This window comes from Mustela lutreola, chromosome 14 (assembly GCF_030435805.1).
Source record: "Mustela lutreola isolate mMusLut2 chromosome 14, mMusLut2.pri, whole genome shotgun sequence".
In the NCBI taxonomy this organism is placed as follows: domain Eukaryota; kingdom Metazoa; phylum Chordata; class Mammalia; order Carnivora; family Mustelidae; genus Mustela; species Mustela lutreola.
The window spans coordinates 72,346,952-72,366,120 of NC_081303.1; the positions used below are offsets into that span (position 1 = coordinate 72,346,952).

Genomic DNA, 19,169 nt, shown 5'->3' on the forward strand with positions numbered 1-19,169 from the left:
TATGTAGCCCGTGATCGAATCTCAGGTCAGATGTTTGTGTCTGTCAGGTGCCCTCCCCTGGCAATATGGAGAGGAGCCTGCCGGGCTCAGAGGGGAGGCCAGGGGCATATGATGGTCTCTTCCAATCTCAGGTTTCAACGGCTGCATCCGTTTTGTACTGTTGTAACAAATTCCACACATTTGGTGGCTCAAAATAATGGGGATTGATTCTTTCTCTCCTTTCTGGTGAGCCGTGTGAAATCAACGTGCCAGGTGTCGGCCGGGTCACACTCCCTCCGAGGGCTCCGGGGCAGAATCCACCTCTTGCCTCTGGTGGCCGCTGGCGTGCCTCGGGTCGTAGTCCCTGGGCTTCCAGTCCTCCGGGCCAGCGTCGCCAAATCTCGCCCCGTTCCACCTCCGCAGTTCCTTCTCCGTGTGTCCAGCTCACGTTTCTCTCTGCCTCTCTCTTATAAGGACCCTTGACATTGCATTTAAGGTGCACCTGAATGGTCCAGGATAGACCACTGTCTCAATACCCTTACTGTCGTCACACCTGCAGAGACCGTCAGCGGCTGAAATATGCACAGGTTCCGGAGCTTGGGTGTGGGCACTTTGGGGGGGTCCATGTTTCAACCTCCACACCAGCCCTGCAAGGAGACAACCTAATTCTAGCACAGAAAATGTACTCAAAAATAGTTGTAAAATGAATGGAAAAATAATTCTTTGTTGGGCTCACTCTCTCTCTCTCAGATTAATTAATTAACTAGTTATTTAATTAATTTTAAAAGAATGAGGCACCTGGGTAGCTCAGTTGATGGAACATCTGACTTTTGATTTCTGCTCAGGTCACGATCTCAGGGTTGTGAAATCAAGCCCATGGCGGGGGGGGGGGGGGGGGCTACATGCCAAATGTGGAGGCCGCTCAGGATTCTCTCTCTCTCTCTCCCTCTGTCCTACTCCTCCACCACTGGCACTCTCTCTGTAAAAAATAATAATATTTTTTTTTTAAAAAGAACTCTTTTAGCTCATCTCTACTGAATTATTTCTCTAACTGTGCATGGATATTTGGGAAATATCCAGGCTGCCTAGCCTATAGCTCAGTGATGTCCTCGACCTACCACTTCCTCTTTTCTTGGAGAGAGAAGCCCTCAGTCTCCAGCTAGCTATCCCTCCTTTTTTTTTTTTTTTTTTTTTTTTTTTATTCATTCACTCAACAAATACTGAGTCCAGATGCTCTGGGGCTTACAGTTTTGCAGGGAGTGAAGGAAGAGCATGTCATGGATAAGAAAACAAAAATGGAAATAGTAAGACCGGTATGACAAGCATTTATCCAATACCCACTGCCGTTAGATTGTTGAATTCTCAAGTTCAATCCTCAAGTCTGAGAACTCTTCCCTTGAGCTGGGAGATGAAACAGCGAAGTGAAGGCACTAAAAGATGTCGCGGTAATTGATAGCGTACTACCGAGCGCCTTCGCAAGGTTGTTACCTGGGGTTGCGCGGGAGGGTAGCAGTTTGGTCCTCCAGTCTCTCAACATCTTGCTCTTCCTGTTGTTTTTCAGGTAGGCAGGTGGACAGAGACGATGGGAAATCTGAGTGGAGGCCACGTCGCGGAGTTTGTCTTGGTGGGCTTCCCTGCCTCGCCACCCTTCCAGCTACTCCTCTTCGTCTTCTTCCTCGCAATTTACCTGCTGACACTGTTGGAGAACGCGCTCATCGTTTCTACAATCTGGCTCACTCCAAGCCTCCACCGCCCGATGTACTTTTTCCTCGCCCACCTCTCCTTCTTGGAGCTGTGGTACATCAATGTCACGGTTCCCCGTCTTCTGGGAGCATTTCTCACCCAGGACCGAAGAGTGTCCTACGTAGGCTGCATGACCCAGCTCTACTTCTTCATTGCCCTGGCCTGCACCGAATGTGTCTTGCTCGCGGTCATGGCCTATGACCGCTACCTGGCCATCTGTGAGCCCCTCCGGTACCCCACTCTCATGCCTTCCAGCCTGGCGATCCGCCTTGCAGCTTCCTCGTGGGGTAGTGGTTTCTTCAGCTCCATGATGAAGCTTCTTTTCATTTCCCGACTGTCCTACTGTGGACCCAACATCATCAACCACTTCTTCTGTGATATCTCTCCCCTACTCAACCTCACCTGCTCTGACAAGGAGCAAGCAGAACTGGTAGACTTCCTCTTGGCCCTGGTGATGATCCTTCTCCCTCTGTTGGCTGTGGTTTCATCATACGCTGCCATCATCGCCGCCATCGTGAGAATTCCTACTGCCCAGGGCCGTCGCAAGGCCTTCTCTACCTGTGCCTCTCACCTGGCAGTGGTTGTCATCTACTATTCCTCCACCCTCTTCACCTATGCGCGGCCCCGGGCCATGTACACCTTCAACCACAACAAGATCATCTCTGTGCTCTACACCGTCATTGTGCCATTCCTCAATCCAGCCATCTACTGCCTGAGGAACGAGGAGGTGAAGGGTGCTCTCAGAAAGTTGGTCCTGGGCAGATGCCACTATTCTAGGGATGTTCCAGATTGATGTGCAGCAGAACCTAGCAGGCAGGCAGGCAGGAACAGCGTCTTAGTAGTGCCATGTCAAGGAATCATAAAATAGGCTCAGAGGGAACATAAGTATCAATTAGTAGGTGGTTCTGCTAAATAGCCTCTGGGAATCTCCTGACACAAACAAACATTTATGAGTCATTGATCTTGAACAGGTTTTCTGAACTAAAATTGAGTTAGCTGCATACGAATCTCCTGGGGGTTGGTTAAGATGCAAATTCCCAGGAAAAAAAAAAAAGTCTGTAGAGGGTCTGATAGAGTATGTCTAGGTTACAACTCTGCTGTGCACAGTTTCCAACTTCATAGCAACTCTTGGTTCATAGTTAGCTGGAGATTCCCTACTTTAGATCAACCCTCTTATGTTACAAATGAGAAAATAAAAGAAAGGGGACTTACAGATGGGTATGTCAAGGTGATATATGCTTTATCGTAGCAGTTTCAAAGATCCAAATTCTCAAATCCCACTTCCATGAGGAATCACAAAAGTACAATTATTGCACCCCAAGAACCGAAACTCATGTCACCTAATCAATACTCTGCACCTCTACAAGTCTTACAAGTCTACAAGTCTTATATACAAGTCTTATATACAAGTCTGCAAGGCAAGGAGGGGGAAAGCGTCACGTCGATACTCAGCTACATGTGCACCAACCTGAACACGGTCCCATATTCATCGGCCTCTCCCTTCTTTGACTCTCAGGGGGATTGACATAATTAGTATTGATTCCAGAGTCAACAAAATGCAGTCGCAATCTTGTATATAGGTTGCTCTCAGAATCTTCTCCAGCGCTCGGGACAGTTTCTGCTTTAATTAGTTGGTACCTGGGTTATACCAGTTGCTAAATACTTTTTAAGTTTTGCTCCTGAAGCAAATGAGCACAAGAGCAGAAAATGTCTCTCTCTCTCTTTTTAAAAGATTTTATTTATTTATTTATTTATTTGACAGAGAGAGAGAGAGAGAGAGAGAGAGAGAGGAAAGACAAGCAGGGGGAGTGGGAGAGGGAGAAGCAGGCTTCCTGCTGAGCAGGGAGGCCTGATGCAGGGCTCGATCCCAGAACCCTGGGATCATGACCTGAGCTGAAGGCAAGTGCTTAACAACCTGAGTCACCCAGGCACCCTAAGAGTAGAAAATGTCTTAATGAGAGAGGGAATGAAGGAATGAGATATGGGACGCAGGTATCTCCCTTAGAGTGAGTGAGATGCCTCAGATTCAAAGCCTGAACTATATACATTCTTTTGAGTTTCTTTGAGTTTTGGAAACTTTCTTGAATTGCTTAGGGAGATTTTCACACCCTGACTCAAGGTTACGTTCTGCGCATGTGAACCATATTTGATGTTTCTTTAGTTGTGAAATATGTAGAATAATAATGATGATGATAAAAAATTGTAGTGAGCAAATACTCGTAAATGCAAATTGTGCTTAAAACAATTTGTGAGGGGAAAAGATGATTGTTTATTAAAGAAAACTACTTGGTCAATAATCATTTTGGGTTTTCCAGGTTCTAAAATGAAATAACAAAAGCAACAAAGAAATCTGACCCTTTTAAAAATATAAGTTACTTTATTTTCATGGAATTTCTAAATAGCCTTTTAAAGAAACATTTCTGAGATTGGCTCCATGGAGCTTTGCCTTACTATGTTCTCTTTTCCATTCATAGAGCTATGGAAGGCCTGGTGTTTTATGCTAAGAATTTTGCTCCTAAAACCAAGAAATCTCACTTGGATCTTAGTTTTACCTCTACGTCGTCCCTGTTACAATGAAAATATTATCACCTACCTCATATGCTTGCTGTGAATATCAACTAGTGTACCTGGGAGTGAAGTGTTAACATCTTTTCTCTTCGTAGGTAAATTTCACCTTGGATCACCTTTTTTTTTTTTTTTTTCTTCCCCCAGCTTTCCTGAACTACAATTGACAAATAAACTGTAAGGTATTGAAAGCATATAATGTGACAACTTGATATTCATATACACCGGGAAAGAATTCACCTTCTGTGAACTTTCTAGCTCAGGGCTCTTGGAAGCCTGGTAAATGTTGCTAAGCAACACTGCATATGGTACAAATGAGGTCCAATGAGCAAAAGTCCTTTGGACTGGGAGAATGATGATAAGTATTATAGGTAACTGGGTGTAAGTTACAGCTCCAGGCTGCTTTCGTAACTTGGCATGCCTTTTGCTGGGAACCCTGGAAACCATGGACCCCACAGAGCTTTTAGAAGAGACGATAGCTCTTCTGGGGCTTGAGAGTTCCAAATCGAGGTGGACCATGTGCTCCTGTGTGTGAATCTCATGGCCTCTCCCTTGCCCTATGAATTTGAAGCCCAGAGACAAAGCCCCATCTGTTTTCAGTACTCCTTCCGCGGGAGAGAAATTCCTGAAGCTGCCTGCCTGCGTGTTGTGTCTCTGTCCTCTATTTCTCTAAGTGACACTGAAGCCAAGGGTGGCCTTTGATTATTTGGTGAAGACTCATATCTTCCGGCATGTAATAGCTAATGTGCAGTAACTATTTAATAAATGCTAAGCCCCATCTTTATTACCATTTTGTCATAAATCATATGATTATGCACTTCTAAAAGATGTGTCTGTTTTACTAACCATGAATGGAGATTGGAGGACTGAGCAGGTCCTCAAGACCATTACGTGGAAAGCTAAGCTCAGAGCACCCTTTGTAATTATGTGGAAAGGGTGATAAATTGATTAGAAAACTCAGCATTTCCAATACCCAATCACTCAATATCACAACTCAATATCACAGCTCGTCATTGAGTTGACTCAGTAAGGTTTGCACTCCCTTCAAAGATGATCGGAATGGATCATAACTCTATTAGAATATTAGCATAGAACGTTAATCTCTTCCTAGCCATTTTGGTCTTGGATTTTGTGCTTGATACCAACCTTCTTGGAAGGAAGAGCTAGAGAAGGTCAGATGGCCTTCAGGTATGGTTCTCGTTCGGTCATCTCTTCCCAGCAGGAGGTGGAAGCCCTTCTTGTTTGCTCTTCATCTAGTGTGAGAGGTGCCCAAGGTGTACTCACTGGGGTGGATGGCTCATTTTTCTTTGCTAAGACAACCCAGTAGTCCACGAGGTAACAGACACGAGGAAGGGTGGTCAGCTCACTGAGCCTGGAGATGCAGAAACACATGAAAATCATGGGTCTTTGATACCATGGTGGAGAAGCAGAACCAGCACCAGCTAATTCCTGTATCCTAGTTGGTTTTTTTTTTTTTTTTAATGTTTATTTTGTTTATTTTAGAGGGAAGGAGAGTAGGTGAGTGGGGGGAAAGGCTGAGGGAGAGGAAGACGGAACCCTCAAGCAGACTCCCCAGGGAGCATGAAACCCAACACGGGGCTTGGCTTGATCCCAGGACCCTGAGATCATGGCCTGAGATGAAATCTTAGAGTGGGCTGCATAACTGACTAAGCCACCCAGGGATCTCCCGAGTTCTGTTTATTTTTTTTAAATTAAACAATAAAAAATCAATCCCCATTTGTTGGAGTCATTGTGATTTGTGCTTTCTTTCATTTTCAACTTTATGTGCCTGATGTAATAGATTTATCTGCTTTTTGCCTTGCATTCTTTGAGAAGTTTTCAAATGATTTTTAGTTTTAGATTTTTAAAAATTTTTCAAATGACATATATTTTACTAAGTTGCCAGATTAAGATGGTGACACCTCCCTCCACACCTCCTATTTTGTCTTTCCAGGAAGTGTGAGATTTATTGTCTCTTTAAAGTTGTAATTCACAGGCTAGCTGGAGAGTGGTGGGTTAATTCCCAGACACTATACCTAGGATTCCAGTAGCTACTGCAAGTAAGTTCTACGTTCTTTTATGTTGCCACACTTTATTTTATTTTGTTTTGTTTTATTTCCTCTTCTTTAGGTTATGAACATCCACTCAGTGGAGCCAACTTTTCACCAGAGAGAGATAGCAGAAAGGGAACAAGAGAAGAGCCTGTGTTCATTATGATTCTTTAAATAAACTTCATTTATTTTAAAACAGGGGCACTCTTCATCACAATTAACTCAGAATATTCTTGCATTTAAAAAGAAAAAATAAATTGTGTAATTTTTAATTCATAAGACAGTGCATAGAAAGCACACAATGTGGTTATCTGCCTCAAAATTTTTATATTGAGAGGAAATAGAAAGCACAATTTTCAGAAACAACTATAAAATACAAGGAAAAATGTGAATTTCTCCAGTAAACTTCAACCTTTACATTTAAAAATCACTCTATTTATTTTTACTAAAGCTAAGCACATAATTATACTAAAACATAATGATCTTGAATACGGTTCAGAGTCAGACATATTACAGTACATAAGCTCTGCGCTTTTTCTCACTCAATTCAAAGCTATAGGCTCTGCCTATCTTTCAATATTATCCCTTAATTAACTGTTTTTTTTTTCTTCTGTGACAAGAAACAATAGAATGAAATTAGAATTCCTTTTTTCCTTTAAGCGCTCAGAGTTTTAACTATAGCTTTTTTTCTTTGTAGCAAGGAATGGTTGTAAATAGTTGTAACAAGAAGGGATGGTATTTTGTTTTATTAACTTCTGGGTTAATGTTGCCATTGCCTTTTAAAAACGAGGAACATAGTACTTGGAGAGACCTGAGACATGTGTTTGCCCACAGAGCTAACAGAGAGCAATGAAAACTCATGTTTTTTTTTGTTGTTGTTGTTATTGTTTGTTTGTTTTTATGTTTGTTTGTTTTAATTGAATATATTTAACACATAACACTGGGTAAATTGAAGGTGTACAACATGGCACTTTGATACATTTATATATTGTAATATGATTGTCTTTGTAGCCATATTTGTCACGTTACATGATTATAGTCCCATATTGTTGCCTATATCTATTATACTGTGCATTGAAAATTATGGCTTATTTGCTATTCATTGCGAATGTGTACCCTTAAACTCCGTGAGTCTCATCTTCTCACTCCCATTCCCTAATAAACACCATTTTACCATCCGTTTTTTATGAGTATGACTTTTTTTTTTTTTTAAGGATTCCACATATAAGCGATGTCATACAGTACTTGTCTTTCTCTATCTGACTTACCTCACTTAGCACTTGTGCTTATAGGGTTCATCCATGTTGTCTCACATGGTGGGATTCCCTCCTTTCTCATGGCCAGAGTCTCATGGCACATCTTTTTATCCAATCATGCACTGATGGGCATTTAGGTGGTTTCCATATCTTGGCTGCTGCTAATAATGCTGTGGTGGGCATGGGGGTATGTAAATCTCTTTGAAATACATATGGATGTGCTCATCTACTGAGTCACTGACACATGAGAATCGTGTAGGTGTATAGAACTGACACTCGTGTGTGTGACATCTAAGGGTGTTTGGAGCTTGTAGATGTGTGTGTACATGTACTTGGGTCCCCAAATAAGAGTGAGTAGATGCCATTCTGATTTTCTGCTGAATGACTTCAGTTATAGCACTATATTCCCCAGAGGATCTTATGATTTTTGAGACCATTCTCCAGAAAGAGAAGAGGACACACACATGCCCTGTTCCCTCACCTTCCTCTGCTCCAGAGTCTGGTGGGAGGAAGATGATGTGCCTCAAGCCTAAGGTCTCTCTTGTGCCATTTAAATTGTAATATTTAACTGAGCTCTTCCCTAGTACTTCTCCCGAGTCCTCTTGGGCCCTGGAAAGGCCAAACACTTTCCTGAGGGTTGTGTCTACTGGGAGGTCCCCTGTGGGCGGGAGGGAGTTGTCTGCTCCTCTAGTAGCTCAGAAGCTGGCAGAGCATAAATAGCTCATTCTACACCTACTTCAAGCTGAACAGACACAACTGGGCTTGCCTAGCACCTCTTGAGCCTGGGGACATGGCCTTCCTCCTCCTGGTCTACATGATCTCTCCTCTTTTCTCCATCCACAGTGGACATGCCTGACAACACTGGGAGAAGAGTCCTCAGTTACATGACTGGGAAAATGGTGGGTTGAAAAAAGGCTCTTAGGTATTCCCAGGGGATTTAAAATCATTTTTATTTCAATCCCTGGTTCTTAGGAGCTTTCATTTTATTGGTATTTTAAAACTAGTTGTCTTCCGTGAGCTTATTGTGTGGTGAGCTTAAGTGCAGGTACACCGTACAGTTGGGGAGTGAGGTTAGTACATTTTGCTTCAGCGGTATTTCCCTCTCACAGGTGCATATTGAGCCGGATGAAGAAGTGCTGGTAATGTAGGCTGTCATGTCGTTTTAAGACTCTGCTGTAATCTGATTGCCCAGTGATCTGTGCTCCTGAAGATCCCTCAGTTTACTGCATCGGCCCACCTGTATGCCTCGCAAAATGCAGAGTCCAGGAGTGCTCCGCCCTGGGAAACAGACAGAGAGAAAGTGGCAGAGAAAGTGGAATGACCATAGGAGAGAAGGAGAATGAGGACATGGGGGAGGGGGAAGGCGCAACACAGGGACGTGAGTGAGAGTGTTGTTTCTCCGTTAATTGAGGGCGGGTCTGGCAAAGGGGATGGTGGTTGCAGTTCGGATGATTTCTAACCCTTTAGAAGATTTCACTGTTCATTGTGCGGTATATACCGTAAGAGGAAGACGGTAAGATTCAACGAGGCACTATGATGTTTGTCCGGGCTAACTGCCGACGGTGAGGCTCACGTGAAGTACTGTGCCGTCAGATCTTGCAAACGTGAGGCCTCGTCTGCCACGGGGGCAGCCCATTCTGTTCAGGGACCTGCTTGCTGCCAATCTTGTGTGGGAACAAAGGCTGTCACTCTCGGAGCCTTGCTCTCTTCCTCCTCTGCCAGATGGAATTGATAAGTGACCTTGGAAGCCACTGATGGGACTAAGATGGCCCAGCCCTGGAGATCTGAGACCTAGACCCCGTCCTGCATTTACATAGCATGGGACTATTGGCAAAGCATATTATATATATAGATACAAGTCTGTCTATCCATCTACCTACCCATCATCCATCTATTATCTATCATCTGTCGATCTCTCTGTAATATGTACATCTTCTATATATGGAGAGTTTCAAGGCTCAGAGGTGCTCATACTGTAATTCCAATTTTTTTCTCTCTTATGTGACTTTTCCTCTTTTAGTGGACTACTGGAAAACAAAGCTAATCCTATGCTTAAATGATAAGATTGCTCAGTCAGATGTCTTTGCCAGAATTCTGTACACCTTCTTCTTCCTCCTTTATTTTGTCCGATCCTTCTCTCATGCTCATTTCCCCAGCGGCGCTGCCTCTGACCCTGACATTCCTGGGGGAAGTACAGGAAAGAATGCACGACGCCTGTGAGAACATCCCCCCCGCATGTGCTAGGTCTTCATCTCCAGTTGCAGGGGCTGCCTTCAAGCCCAGCTTCAGGGCGGAGGCATCTCCTCTGACAATGACAGCCAGTGCCTGTTGCTGAAGTCCTGACAATATGTTGCATCATCACATTTCCTGGGGGACCCTGGGAAGGGTTCCAGGAAGAAAGGACTTCTAGGTATAATGCCCTCCCTGCCCATTGTTGGAATAGAGAAATGCAAGAGGGAATGAGTCCAAGGATACAGCTCAAGAGACTGGTGTCTTATTACCGGGCATCGAGGATGTGCCTCCCAAATGGACATGCTCCCCCCATTTGGGAGGGAGGAAACAGGTTGATCTCATGGGTCCTCAGTAGCTGGAAACAGGTTGATCTCATGCATCCGTTTGCCAGGACAGAGGTGTGCTGAGCAAAAGCCTGGCTGGAGGGTGGGCCTAAGTTATTCACTAACAAGTTTCCTGCTGCTGGATCCTCACCCTCAGAGAAGAGTAGAAAGAAGCTGAGGGAGTTCGGGGTTCAGGGACCATCCCTTGTTTGTAAGCTCCACCATCCCTACACTACCTCGTGAATCCTAGGCCATGGCAAGCAGGGGCCATTTTGTGCCCTGTGTGTGTGTGTGTGTGTGTGTGTGAATTAAAGGCTGAGTTCCACCAGAAAACAAACTTGCTTGTTGAATTTGCACTATCAGGTATTGGTTTGTTTATCCGTGTCTGTGTTCCTCTCTAACGTGGGTCCCTAAGAGATGGCTGTTCTGCCTCCCTTTAGGATCCTAAAGCGAGGTCTGGGTAGCGAGAGGGAGGTGGATGGGGTGGGCGGCCATTTTCCAGCTCAGGAAAAACAGACAGCCTTCCCCAGCCGTGCGTCATACGTCCTGCACACAAGCAGAGTTGTTGAGGAGAAGAGAAGGAGAGAGACTGACTCTGGGCGAGTGTGGGAGGGAGGAATCAGGCCGTAGATGCCAGAGAAAGCCTGGGAAGGGTGAGGCACTCCACATGGAAGGTGGGAGGTTTGAGGTTCAGGTTCGGAGTGATTCTCAGCCCCCCGGAAGGAGACTGCATCCATGGTGGTGGTGGTGGGGGGTAACCATACAGGAGGCTCACTGATGGCAGAAGGCGTCAGGTTCTCCATTTTTCCTGATACCCCTGGAAAGGTCTTACAATCCCCTCCTTCTTCATTAACAATGGCTGTGTCGATCTGTGTTGAGTTTTTGGCAGGGAGAATTAGCAGAGCATCCTGGAAAGGTCACAAGAATTTCCATGGGAATTTAATTTAAACCTTAAAGCTCATTAGATGTTTACAGATGTGATGAAATTATATTATATCCACCTTGAAAATAAAAGAATTAGTATTCTGAAAATGAAGTCACTTGCTCACTTAGCTGGAGGGAGACAAAAGTGGGATTTGATTTACTTTTTCCAGACTCCTAATCAAGTACTCCATACAATGAATTGGATGAAAGAAAACATTACCTTTTAAAATATCTATTTGATTTTGTTCTCCAGGAAGCTGGTGAATATTCATATAAAATTTACTATTAACCCTGTGTGTTTGCTCAAATATTGCTTCATTTAAGCTCTATGACCTTGTTAAATAGGAAACAAAACAAAACAGTAGAAATCTTTTCTTATAGGTAAGTGGGGCCATAAGACTTTTCCAGAGTCACCCAGAATCTGGGTGATGAACACTTGAGTCTCCTATCTCCTTCCCATATGCAGTAAATTGGATTTCTTGCTTATAGTGAAGGGGTGCTATGAAGGCCATCCTCCTATGCTCAATGGAGATGTATTAGGAAGGTATAGAACTAACTGGAGTCCGAAGTTTCCAATTTCACTTCTATGGGACCTTGGATGAGTTATCACTCTTGGCTCAATTTGAGAAAAAAATAAAATATAAGCTCTCTAAAGTACATTTTTGCCCAAATTTTGGTTTTGATTATGCCGTAGGAGGAAGTAAAGTTGTAATGGCAGGAGGACTTCTATTGACATGAGTTTGCTGGGCTCTGTCAATGTCAGGAACCATAGGCTGGTGCTCAGGACACAGGAAAAACTGATTTTGTTTGTGCCCCCAGCCAGGTATGATCAGCAAGGTTCTGGAAGTAGATAACCGTACAGCGACCATACATTTCATTCTTCTGGGATTTCCAACACGGCCGGCCTTCCAGATGTTGCTCTTCCTCATGTTCCTGGCAGCCTACCTGCTGACCTTGCTGGAGAATGCTCTCATTATCCTGGGCATTCGCAGCGATGGGAAGTTGCACAAGCCCATGTACTTCTTCTTGAGCAATCTTTCCTTCCTGGAGATGTGGTATGTCACAGTCATCAGCCCCAAGATGCTGGTAGACTTCCTCAGCCATGATAAGACCATCTCCTTCAATGGCTGCATGACTCAACTTTACTTCTTTGTGACCTTTGTCTGCACGGAGTACATCCTTCTTGCTGTCATGGCCTTTGACCGCCACGTTGCCATTTGTAATCCACTACGCTACTCAGTTATCATGACCAACCAGCTGTGTGGTACATTGGCTGGGGGATGCTGGCTCTGTGGGCTCATGACTGCCATGATTAAGATGGTGTTCATAGCCCGACTCTACTACTGTGGCACACCCCGCATCAATCATTACTTTTGTGATATTTCTCCGCTCCTCAATGTCTGCTGTGAGGACTCCTCACAGGCTGAGCTAGTAGACTTCTTCTTGGCCCTCATGGTCATTGCCGTCCCCCTTTGTGTAGTGGTGGCATCTTACGCCTCCATTCTCAGCACCATCCTCAGGATCACTTCCGCACAGGGCCGCCAAAAGGCATTTTCCACCTGCGCCTCTCACCTGACAGTTGTAATCCTCTTCTATTCCACAACCCTCTTCACCTACGCCCGCCCCAAGCTCATGTATGCCTATGATTCCAACAAAGCGGTGTCTGTGCTCTACACTGTCATTGTCCCCCTCCTCAACCCTATCATCTACTGTCTGAGGAATCGTGAAGTAAAGGTAGCCCTCAAGAAGACCATACTTTGCAAAGGAAGTGGGCCCACGGAAGACGTGGCTTTGAGTAATTAAAAACATACAGAATCCCTTAAGGCCTGAGTCAGGAGCACATGAATCCACACCCCACACCTTATCCATCAGCCTCCAGTACTTCAACACTGATCCCCTGTGTTTGCGTGTCTGTGCATGCATGAGCATGGCTGAAGAGCCAGATCCCCAAGAGGTAGCCTCTTCTAGCTCAGTAGACAAGTTTTAAACATTTTCCAAGAATTATTTGAAATGAGGACATATTTTGTTCTTCCACTAACACGCGGAGTCCATAGAGCATGGATTTGTCTGTCTACTAATGTGTCATCTGTGCATTCAGCTCTGTCACATAGGAGGTGTTTAATACGTATTTGTAGAAGGGATAATTGAATAAATAGACATTTGAACACAGAAGATGAAAATGGGAATTGTAAATACATTTTGACATTTTGGCTCTTCCTGTTCCTCCCTTTCCCCCATCTTTCTTTCCGTTCTCCCTCTTTTTCTTCTTCCCTTCTAACTCTGTCCCATCTTCCCTCTTACAGACTTGAAGATTTGCTCCCTCTCTCCCTGCCTCTCTCCTTCCCTCCCCACTTCCTCCCACCTTTCTCTTTTTCTAGAGACACTGGTATGTGTTCATCCAAATAAAGTCATCATCTTATCATTTGTGGATTCCAAAAGTTCAAAGCCAATGAGTGGCCCAAGCTTTGTGAAAATCTCGGTAAATTTTAGAATGTATACCATGTGTTTTCAAAATATTAACATTAAAAAGAAGATTTTCTATGTCTGCTTACTGTAGATTTTATTAGCAATTACTTTTCACTTCTTATACTGCAGTCAGCCTTTTTAAAATCAGATTTGTAAAGTATAATTCCATTCAATAAATTTCACCTTTTTTAAAGTCCATTAAGTTTTGGAAAAGTATATAGTTGTCAAACAACAACAATCACTACACAGAACATTTCCATCATCCCCCAAAATTTCTTTGTGCCTTTCTCACTAAGTCTTTTACTCATACCGCTAGACCTACCACTGGCAACTGACATGCTTTTTGTCCCTTTAGCTTTCCCTTTTCTAGAAATTCATATACATGGAATCATACAATCTATAATCTTCTGTGTCAGGCTCATTTGTCATAATGCCTTTAGGGTTCTTAAATTTTTTTAAGAACATGCAGTATCGTCAGTTTCAGGTATACAATATAATTATTCAACAGGTTTTGTGATTTTTTAAAAGATTTTATTTATTTATTTGACAGAGATCACAAGTAGGCAGAGAGGCAGGCAGAGAGAATGGGGGAAGCAAGCTCCTTGCTGAGCAGAGAGCCCGATGCGGGACTCGATCCCAGGACCCTGAGATCATGGCCCAAGAGGAAGGCAGAGGCCCAACCCACTGAGCCACCCAGGCGCCCCTCTTTGCCCTTTTATATCCTTATTTGAGGTAGCCTTGTTCTTTCAGTTACTGAGTCAATTATAACGGCAGGTTTGTCAGTTATCAGTGTTTTCTTTAATGAATTTTTAATTTTTATGATTGTATACATATATATTTGGGATTTTTATGTTTTTTTGATATATTGAACACTTTACTATTCTGAAATTATACCCTTTATCTCAAAGAATGTCCCTGGTTCTAAAATTAACATTAGCTGATATTAATACAGTCACTACAGCTTGGATTCAATTTGGGGGTCATGGCATGTATTTTTCCCATCTTTGAATCTTTAAGTGACCTGTGGTTCATAATTAAAGTAGACACCTTAGAGATTGTATATAAGTAGATTTTTTTTTATCCAACTGAGTAATCTCTGGTGTTAAATTTTAATCTCATTTTTTACTGCCTTTTGAAATTAATCGAGTAGATTCCGTTTTGAGCAACTCCATTTTATGTCACCTTTGCCTTATAGGTGTTTGTTTTAGGGCAACTCTCTGTGACGATGGATGGAAGTGTTAGGGGTTTGTGCCTTCTTTTCTCTTGGGGCCCCTATGCTGCCTGTTGTACAATGTCCGGAAAATGTTCATTTTTCCCAGAATTTAATTTTTTAAGATGGGAGTTCAACTCCAATTTCTATTAACCCATTTTGGTAAGAGCAAGAGTTATTACTTACCTTTTTAATATTCATTAAGTTCTCAAGGCAACTTAAAAAATTTATAACTTAACTCAATAAATATATGTTTATTATTTGTATATTTGTAAATATTATATAATATATACTAATTATTATAATATAAGAATATAAATATATACATATTTTTATAATAAATATAATTTAAATACATAATAAACATAACACATATTTATTATTAAATAATATATGTATAATATACATATATAACATATTTTACACCTTTATTATTATACATAATATATATTACATGTGTGATATACATACATTATATATACACATATACCATGCATAATAGAACATGTTATATATTATTTAATGCAATAAATATTAATTATTAATACATTTATATGATTAACAGTTGTATTTAAATATAAATAACACATTATAAATATATTATTTAATATTATAAATAAATAATAAAATTTGAGGACATTGGTATATACATTTTTATTTTATTTTCTCTGGGCAATTATTTTTTATTTTTAATTATTTTTTAATTTTTTTTTAAGATTTTATTTATCTATTTGACAGAGATCACAAGTAGGCAGAGAGGCAGGTAGAGGAGGAAGCAGACTCCCTGCTGAACAGAGAGCCGGATGCGGGGCTCCATCCCAGGACCCTGGGATCATGACCTGAGCTGAAGGCAGAGGCTTTAACCCACTGAGCCACCCAGGCGACCCAGCAATGATTTTTTTAAATTTTCTTTTATTTTTTTCAGTGTTCCAAGTTCATTGTTTATGCACCTCACCCAGTGCTTACTATAAATAAAATTTGAGGATGTTGGTATATATATATATGTGTGTGTGTGTATATATATATATATATATATATATTTTTTTTTTTTTTTTTAATTTAAAAATGTGTAGAAAAGGAGGCCTGAGTGGCTCAGTCCATTAAGCGTCTGCCTTCAGCTCAGGTGATGACCCCAGGGTCCTGGGATCGAGCCCCGCATCCGGCTCCCTGCTCAGCGGGGAGCCTGCTCCTCCCTCGGCCTCTGCACCTGCCCCCGGCTTGGCCTCTGTCTCTCTCTCTCTCAAATGAGTAAATAAAATATTTTTAAAAGTGTAGGAAGGGAGGGGAGCATCACTTCAACGTGGAGGACGTCGCTCTGAGCATCCTTAGGTCATGAGGGGGGACCACGAGTGCCTCCGCGGAGGACCCTGCGGGAGGGAGCGCGGGCAGGGAGCTGGAAACCGGGACCCGGGTCCCTTCACCCCGCATCTCCCCGCAGGGCAGGTGCTCGGTCAATGTGTGCGGAAGGAGCAAGTCAGGGCCGGCCTTTGAAGCTGGTGCACTCCGTGGTCGCCCCGGCATCAGCCGGTCGCTCCCTCCTCCTTTCCCAGCGTCCAGCCTCCGCGCTTCTGCCTGAAAAGGTCACGATCAAGGGGCCGTGGGTCGACCTCTGGCGTTGGTTGCCTGGTTCCTTCGAGCTGGGCTGCGGCTTCTCGCACACCCGCTTCGGGAGGGCGTGTGTGATCTGGCGTAAACCCACAGTCTGAAAACACCTGGACACACGCCTGCTCCGTGTCTGCGCCCCAGTGTCAACCCTGCCGTCCAGGATGGGGGAGGCCGGCTTGCTTAGGGTTCAGGGCATCAGTCAGCAGGGAGAGGACAGAACGCGGGCACGGAGAAGGAAGTGTAACCGAGAACACTGAAGGGGACGCTTGTGCTACAGCAGGGATGGAAGAAGATACAGGAATGATTGTGGGGCAGGTACATTTGCAAAGTCCGAGACAAGAGGAACAGGGCATTTCAGTCCACTCCTTGGAGTTTTCCCCTAACGAATGATGCGGGGTCCTAGACTGGCACTGTGTTTGGAAGGACTGAGGGAGAGGGCTGTGCAAGGGACCCGTGAGTTAATGTTTCAGGTAGAAGGGAGCCTATGTGCGGCAGCTTCAGCAAAGAATAGGTTGATATTTTTCAGGAAAAAAAAAATATAAAAAATGTACATTTTAGATGTTGATTGTCAGCTTATTGTAATAAACAGATTTATTACAGAATTTTCTCCAGCCACATTCACTTCAAAGGGAATGGTGGAAAAATTAGATCTCTGGGTGTTTAAGGTTGAGGTCTTGCCATACAACACTTCTCTCTTCTTTTCTTACATAAACAAACATTTAAGAAGGACAAGTGAAATGGAGGACAGTAGGCAGGTGGGCTGGCTCGAGGTTCTGACTGGGGAGTCAGGAAAAGTGGTGTGATGAGCGAGGAGAGTCTTGCAGGGGTGAGGCCGCCTTCTCAGGCTCCTCTCTGGATCCGGAAACCTTACGCTCTGCACCTTTTCTGCCCACTTACTCTCATCACAGTGGGGTTTTGTAAGAAGGAAGAAAGAAGGGAAGCCCTCAGTAATAAAGCGTAGAACTTGAGTTTTAAGAGGGATTACACATAGCATAATTGTTACGGTGCATGGTTGCCACCACGGTGCCTTGTAAGGGGTACGAGGTGGGGACGTGGGGACTGGACAGGGAGCAGGACTGTGGCACCGGTCTCTGTGACAATGGAGGGGACTTTTCAAGCCCCTCAAAAGATTTTCTGATGGTACTTCAGAAAGCCATGCCCAGTTTCCCTCAGGCTCCTGCTTCCGTCATCAGACTACTGGAAGACTGCCGGAGCCCCCAGGGAGTCCCTACCGTGCCACAGAGCATCTCGTCTTCTTGCCCACCAATCTGACATCCTTTCCCAGAGTGTAGTTTGTGAAAGGGAGGAACTATTTCTTTTTAGAACTCACAGTTGCTGGAGAAGTGACGTGGAGCCGAAGTCAAAGTGTAAGTGCCCCTAAATGGAACCTTCCGGAGACAGAGAAAGTGACTCTGTTTTGTGGAGCACCCAAGATGAGGGTGCAAAGCCTCTGAGCATGAGCACCCTCAGAACGAGGGCTTGGCAGGCATGTGTATCTAGCGCAGGGCTCCTTGCCACTGAGCATAATCAACATGGGCTTCCGTGCAGCCACTGTTAATTGTGTTTCTGTACAATACATGGACTGTGTAGCCTCCAGCTCTGGAAGGAACAGAATGCAGTTATATGAGAGATGACCAGTAGCCTCGAGGTTATAAGTAAAGTATGAAAAGAGCTGGATATTCTAGGCACAAGCTAAAGGCAGAGATTTAAGGGGCAAAATACCAGATATGAGATTGCCTTAGAGAATAACACAACTAAACTAAACTAACCAAAATAGGCTTCGTAAAGATAGGACTGGGGATATACAACATAAAATCCTGTAGCCTAAGGGACGTAGGAGTTAGGGAAGAGCACGCCTGTGACAGAATTAACAGGAAATGGGAGAGAAAACAAAACACAAAACCCTAAGGTGTATTAACATAAAATTGACTTCCAGCACAAGGCAGAAGACTATCCTGTCACCTGGAATATTGTCCCCATTTCCCAGTGACCCATTGGAACAATACTCTTAACAAAATGGGAAATTTCTTGAAAATAATGAAGAGATGGATGACCAGGATTTTGAGGGGTCTGTGGGCTCTGAGTTGTCATGAAGGTCAAAAGAGTCGTCAGCTGAGACAGGACAGTGCATCATCCTGTTAAAATGTTTCAGTTGTCACCACATACGTGAAATAGTAGATGGAAGATATGCACATCCAGAGGTAAAAGCTAGGACCAAAAGGAGGAAGAGAAACAAAGGTGGGACTTGATAACACTTCGGGGCGTTTAATATTGTCTGGTCCCCTAGTTAGCCTTCAGTCAGAGGCTGGGCTACTACAGGTGGGGCTCCGTGATGAGAGAGTGATTGGAAGTGATAGCTTTGGATCCTTTCCAGTGTGGATGGCTCCTGATTATAGTAATAATTTTCAGTTAGATGTATTCCATTTTACCCATGGTTTTTGTGAAAAACCCTACGAAGATTTTTCTAAATCACTGAGAACTTGTGATGGTTGAACCTTCTAGACGGAATGACCTTTCACAACGTGTTGTCCTTCCTGAAATGGAATGAACTTGGTCTGCACATCCAAGGACGCTTGTTTCCAGTTCTGGGAAATCAAAATACTTACTTGTGCAAGTTTAAAGGCATTTGAGACTTGTATCTGATTAACAATCAACTCAATTTCACAGCTGCACTCCACAATGCTTATCAAAATAATATCCTGGGGAAGCTTGCACTGTGAGGCTATCCCATGCTATGTAAATAAAAGGTGACAGTATCATCAGCTGTATCATTATTGTTACATCCTCAGAAAGGAGGTTTCCATAGATGCCAAGT

At 43.5% G+C, this 19,169-nt stretch overlaps 2 protein-coding genes across 2 annotated transcripts; both read left to right on the forward strand.

Annotated features, from left to right (window-relative positions):
- The first annotated feature begins 1,561 nt into the window (after window positions 1–1,561).
- On the forward strand, window positions 1,562–2,515 carry LOC131815173 (olfactory receptor 6P1). The gene has a single exon (XM_059146870.1). It carries the CDS (start codon window positions 1,562–1,564, stop codon window positions 2,513–2,515), a length of 954 nt encoding a protein of 317 aa, XP_059002853.1.
- Window positions 2,516–11,898: 9,383 nt separating this feature from the next.
- Window positions 11,899–12,876, forward strand: LOC131815289 (olfactory receptor 6Y1). Its single transcript, XM_059147024.1, has one exon. The coding sequence runs from the start codon at window positions 11,899–11,901 to the stop codon at window positions 12,874–12,876; it is 978 nt and encodes a 325-aa protein (XP_059003007.1).
- The last annotated feature ends 6,293 nt before the right edge of the window (window positions 12,877–19,169 follow it).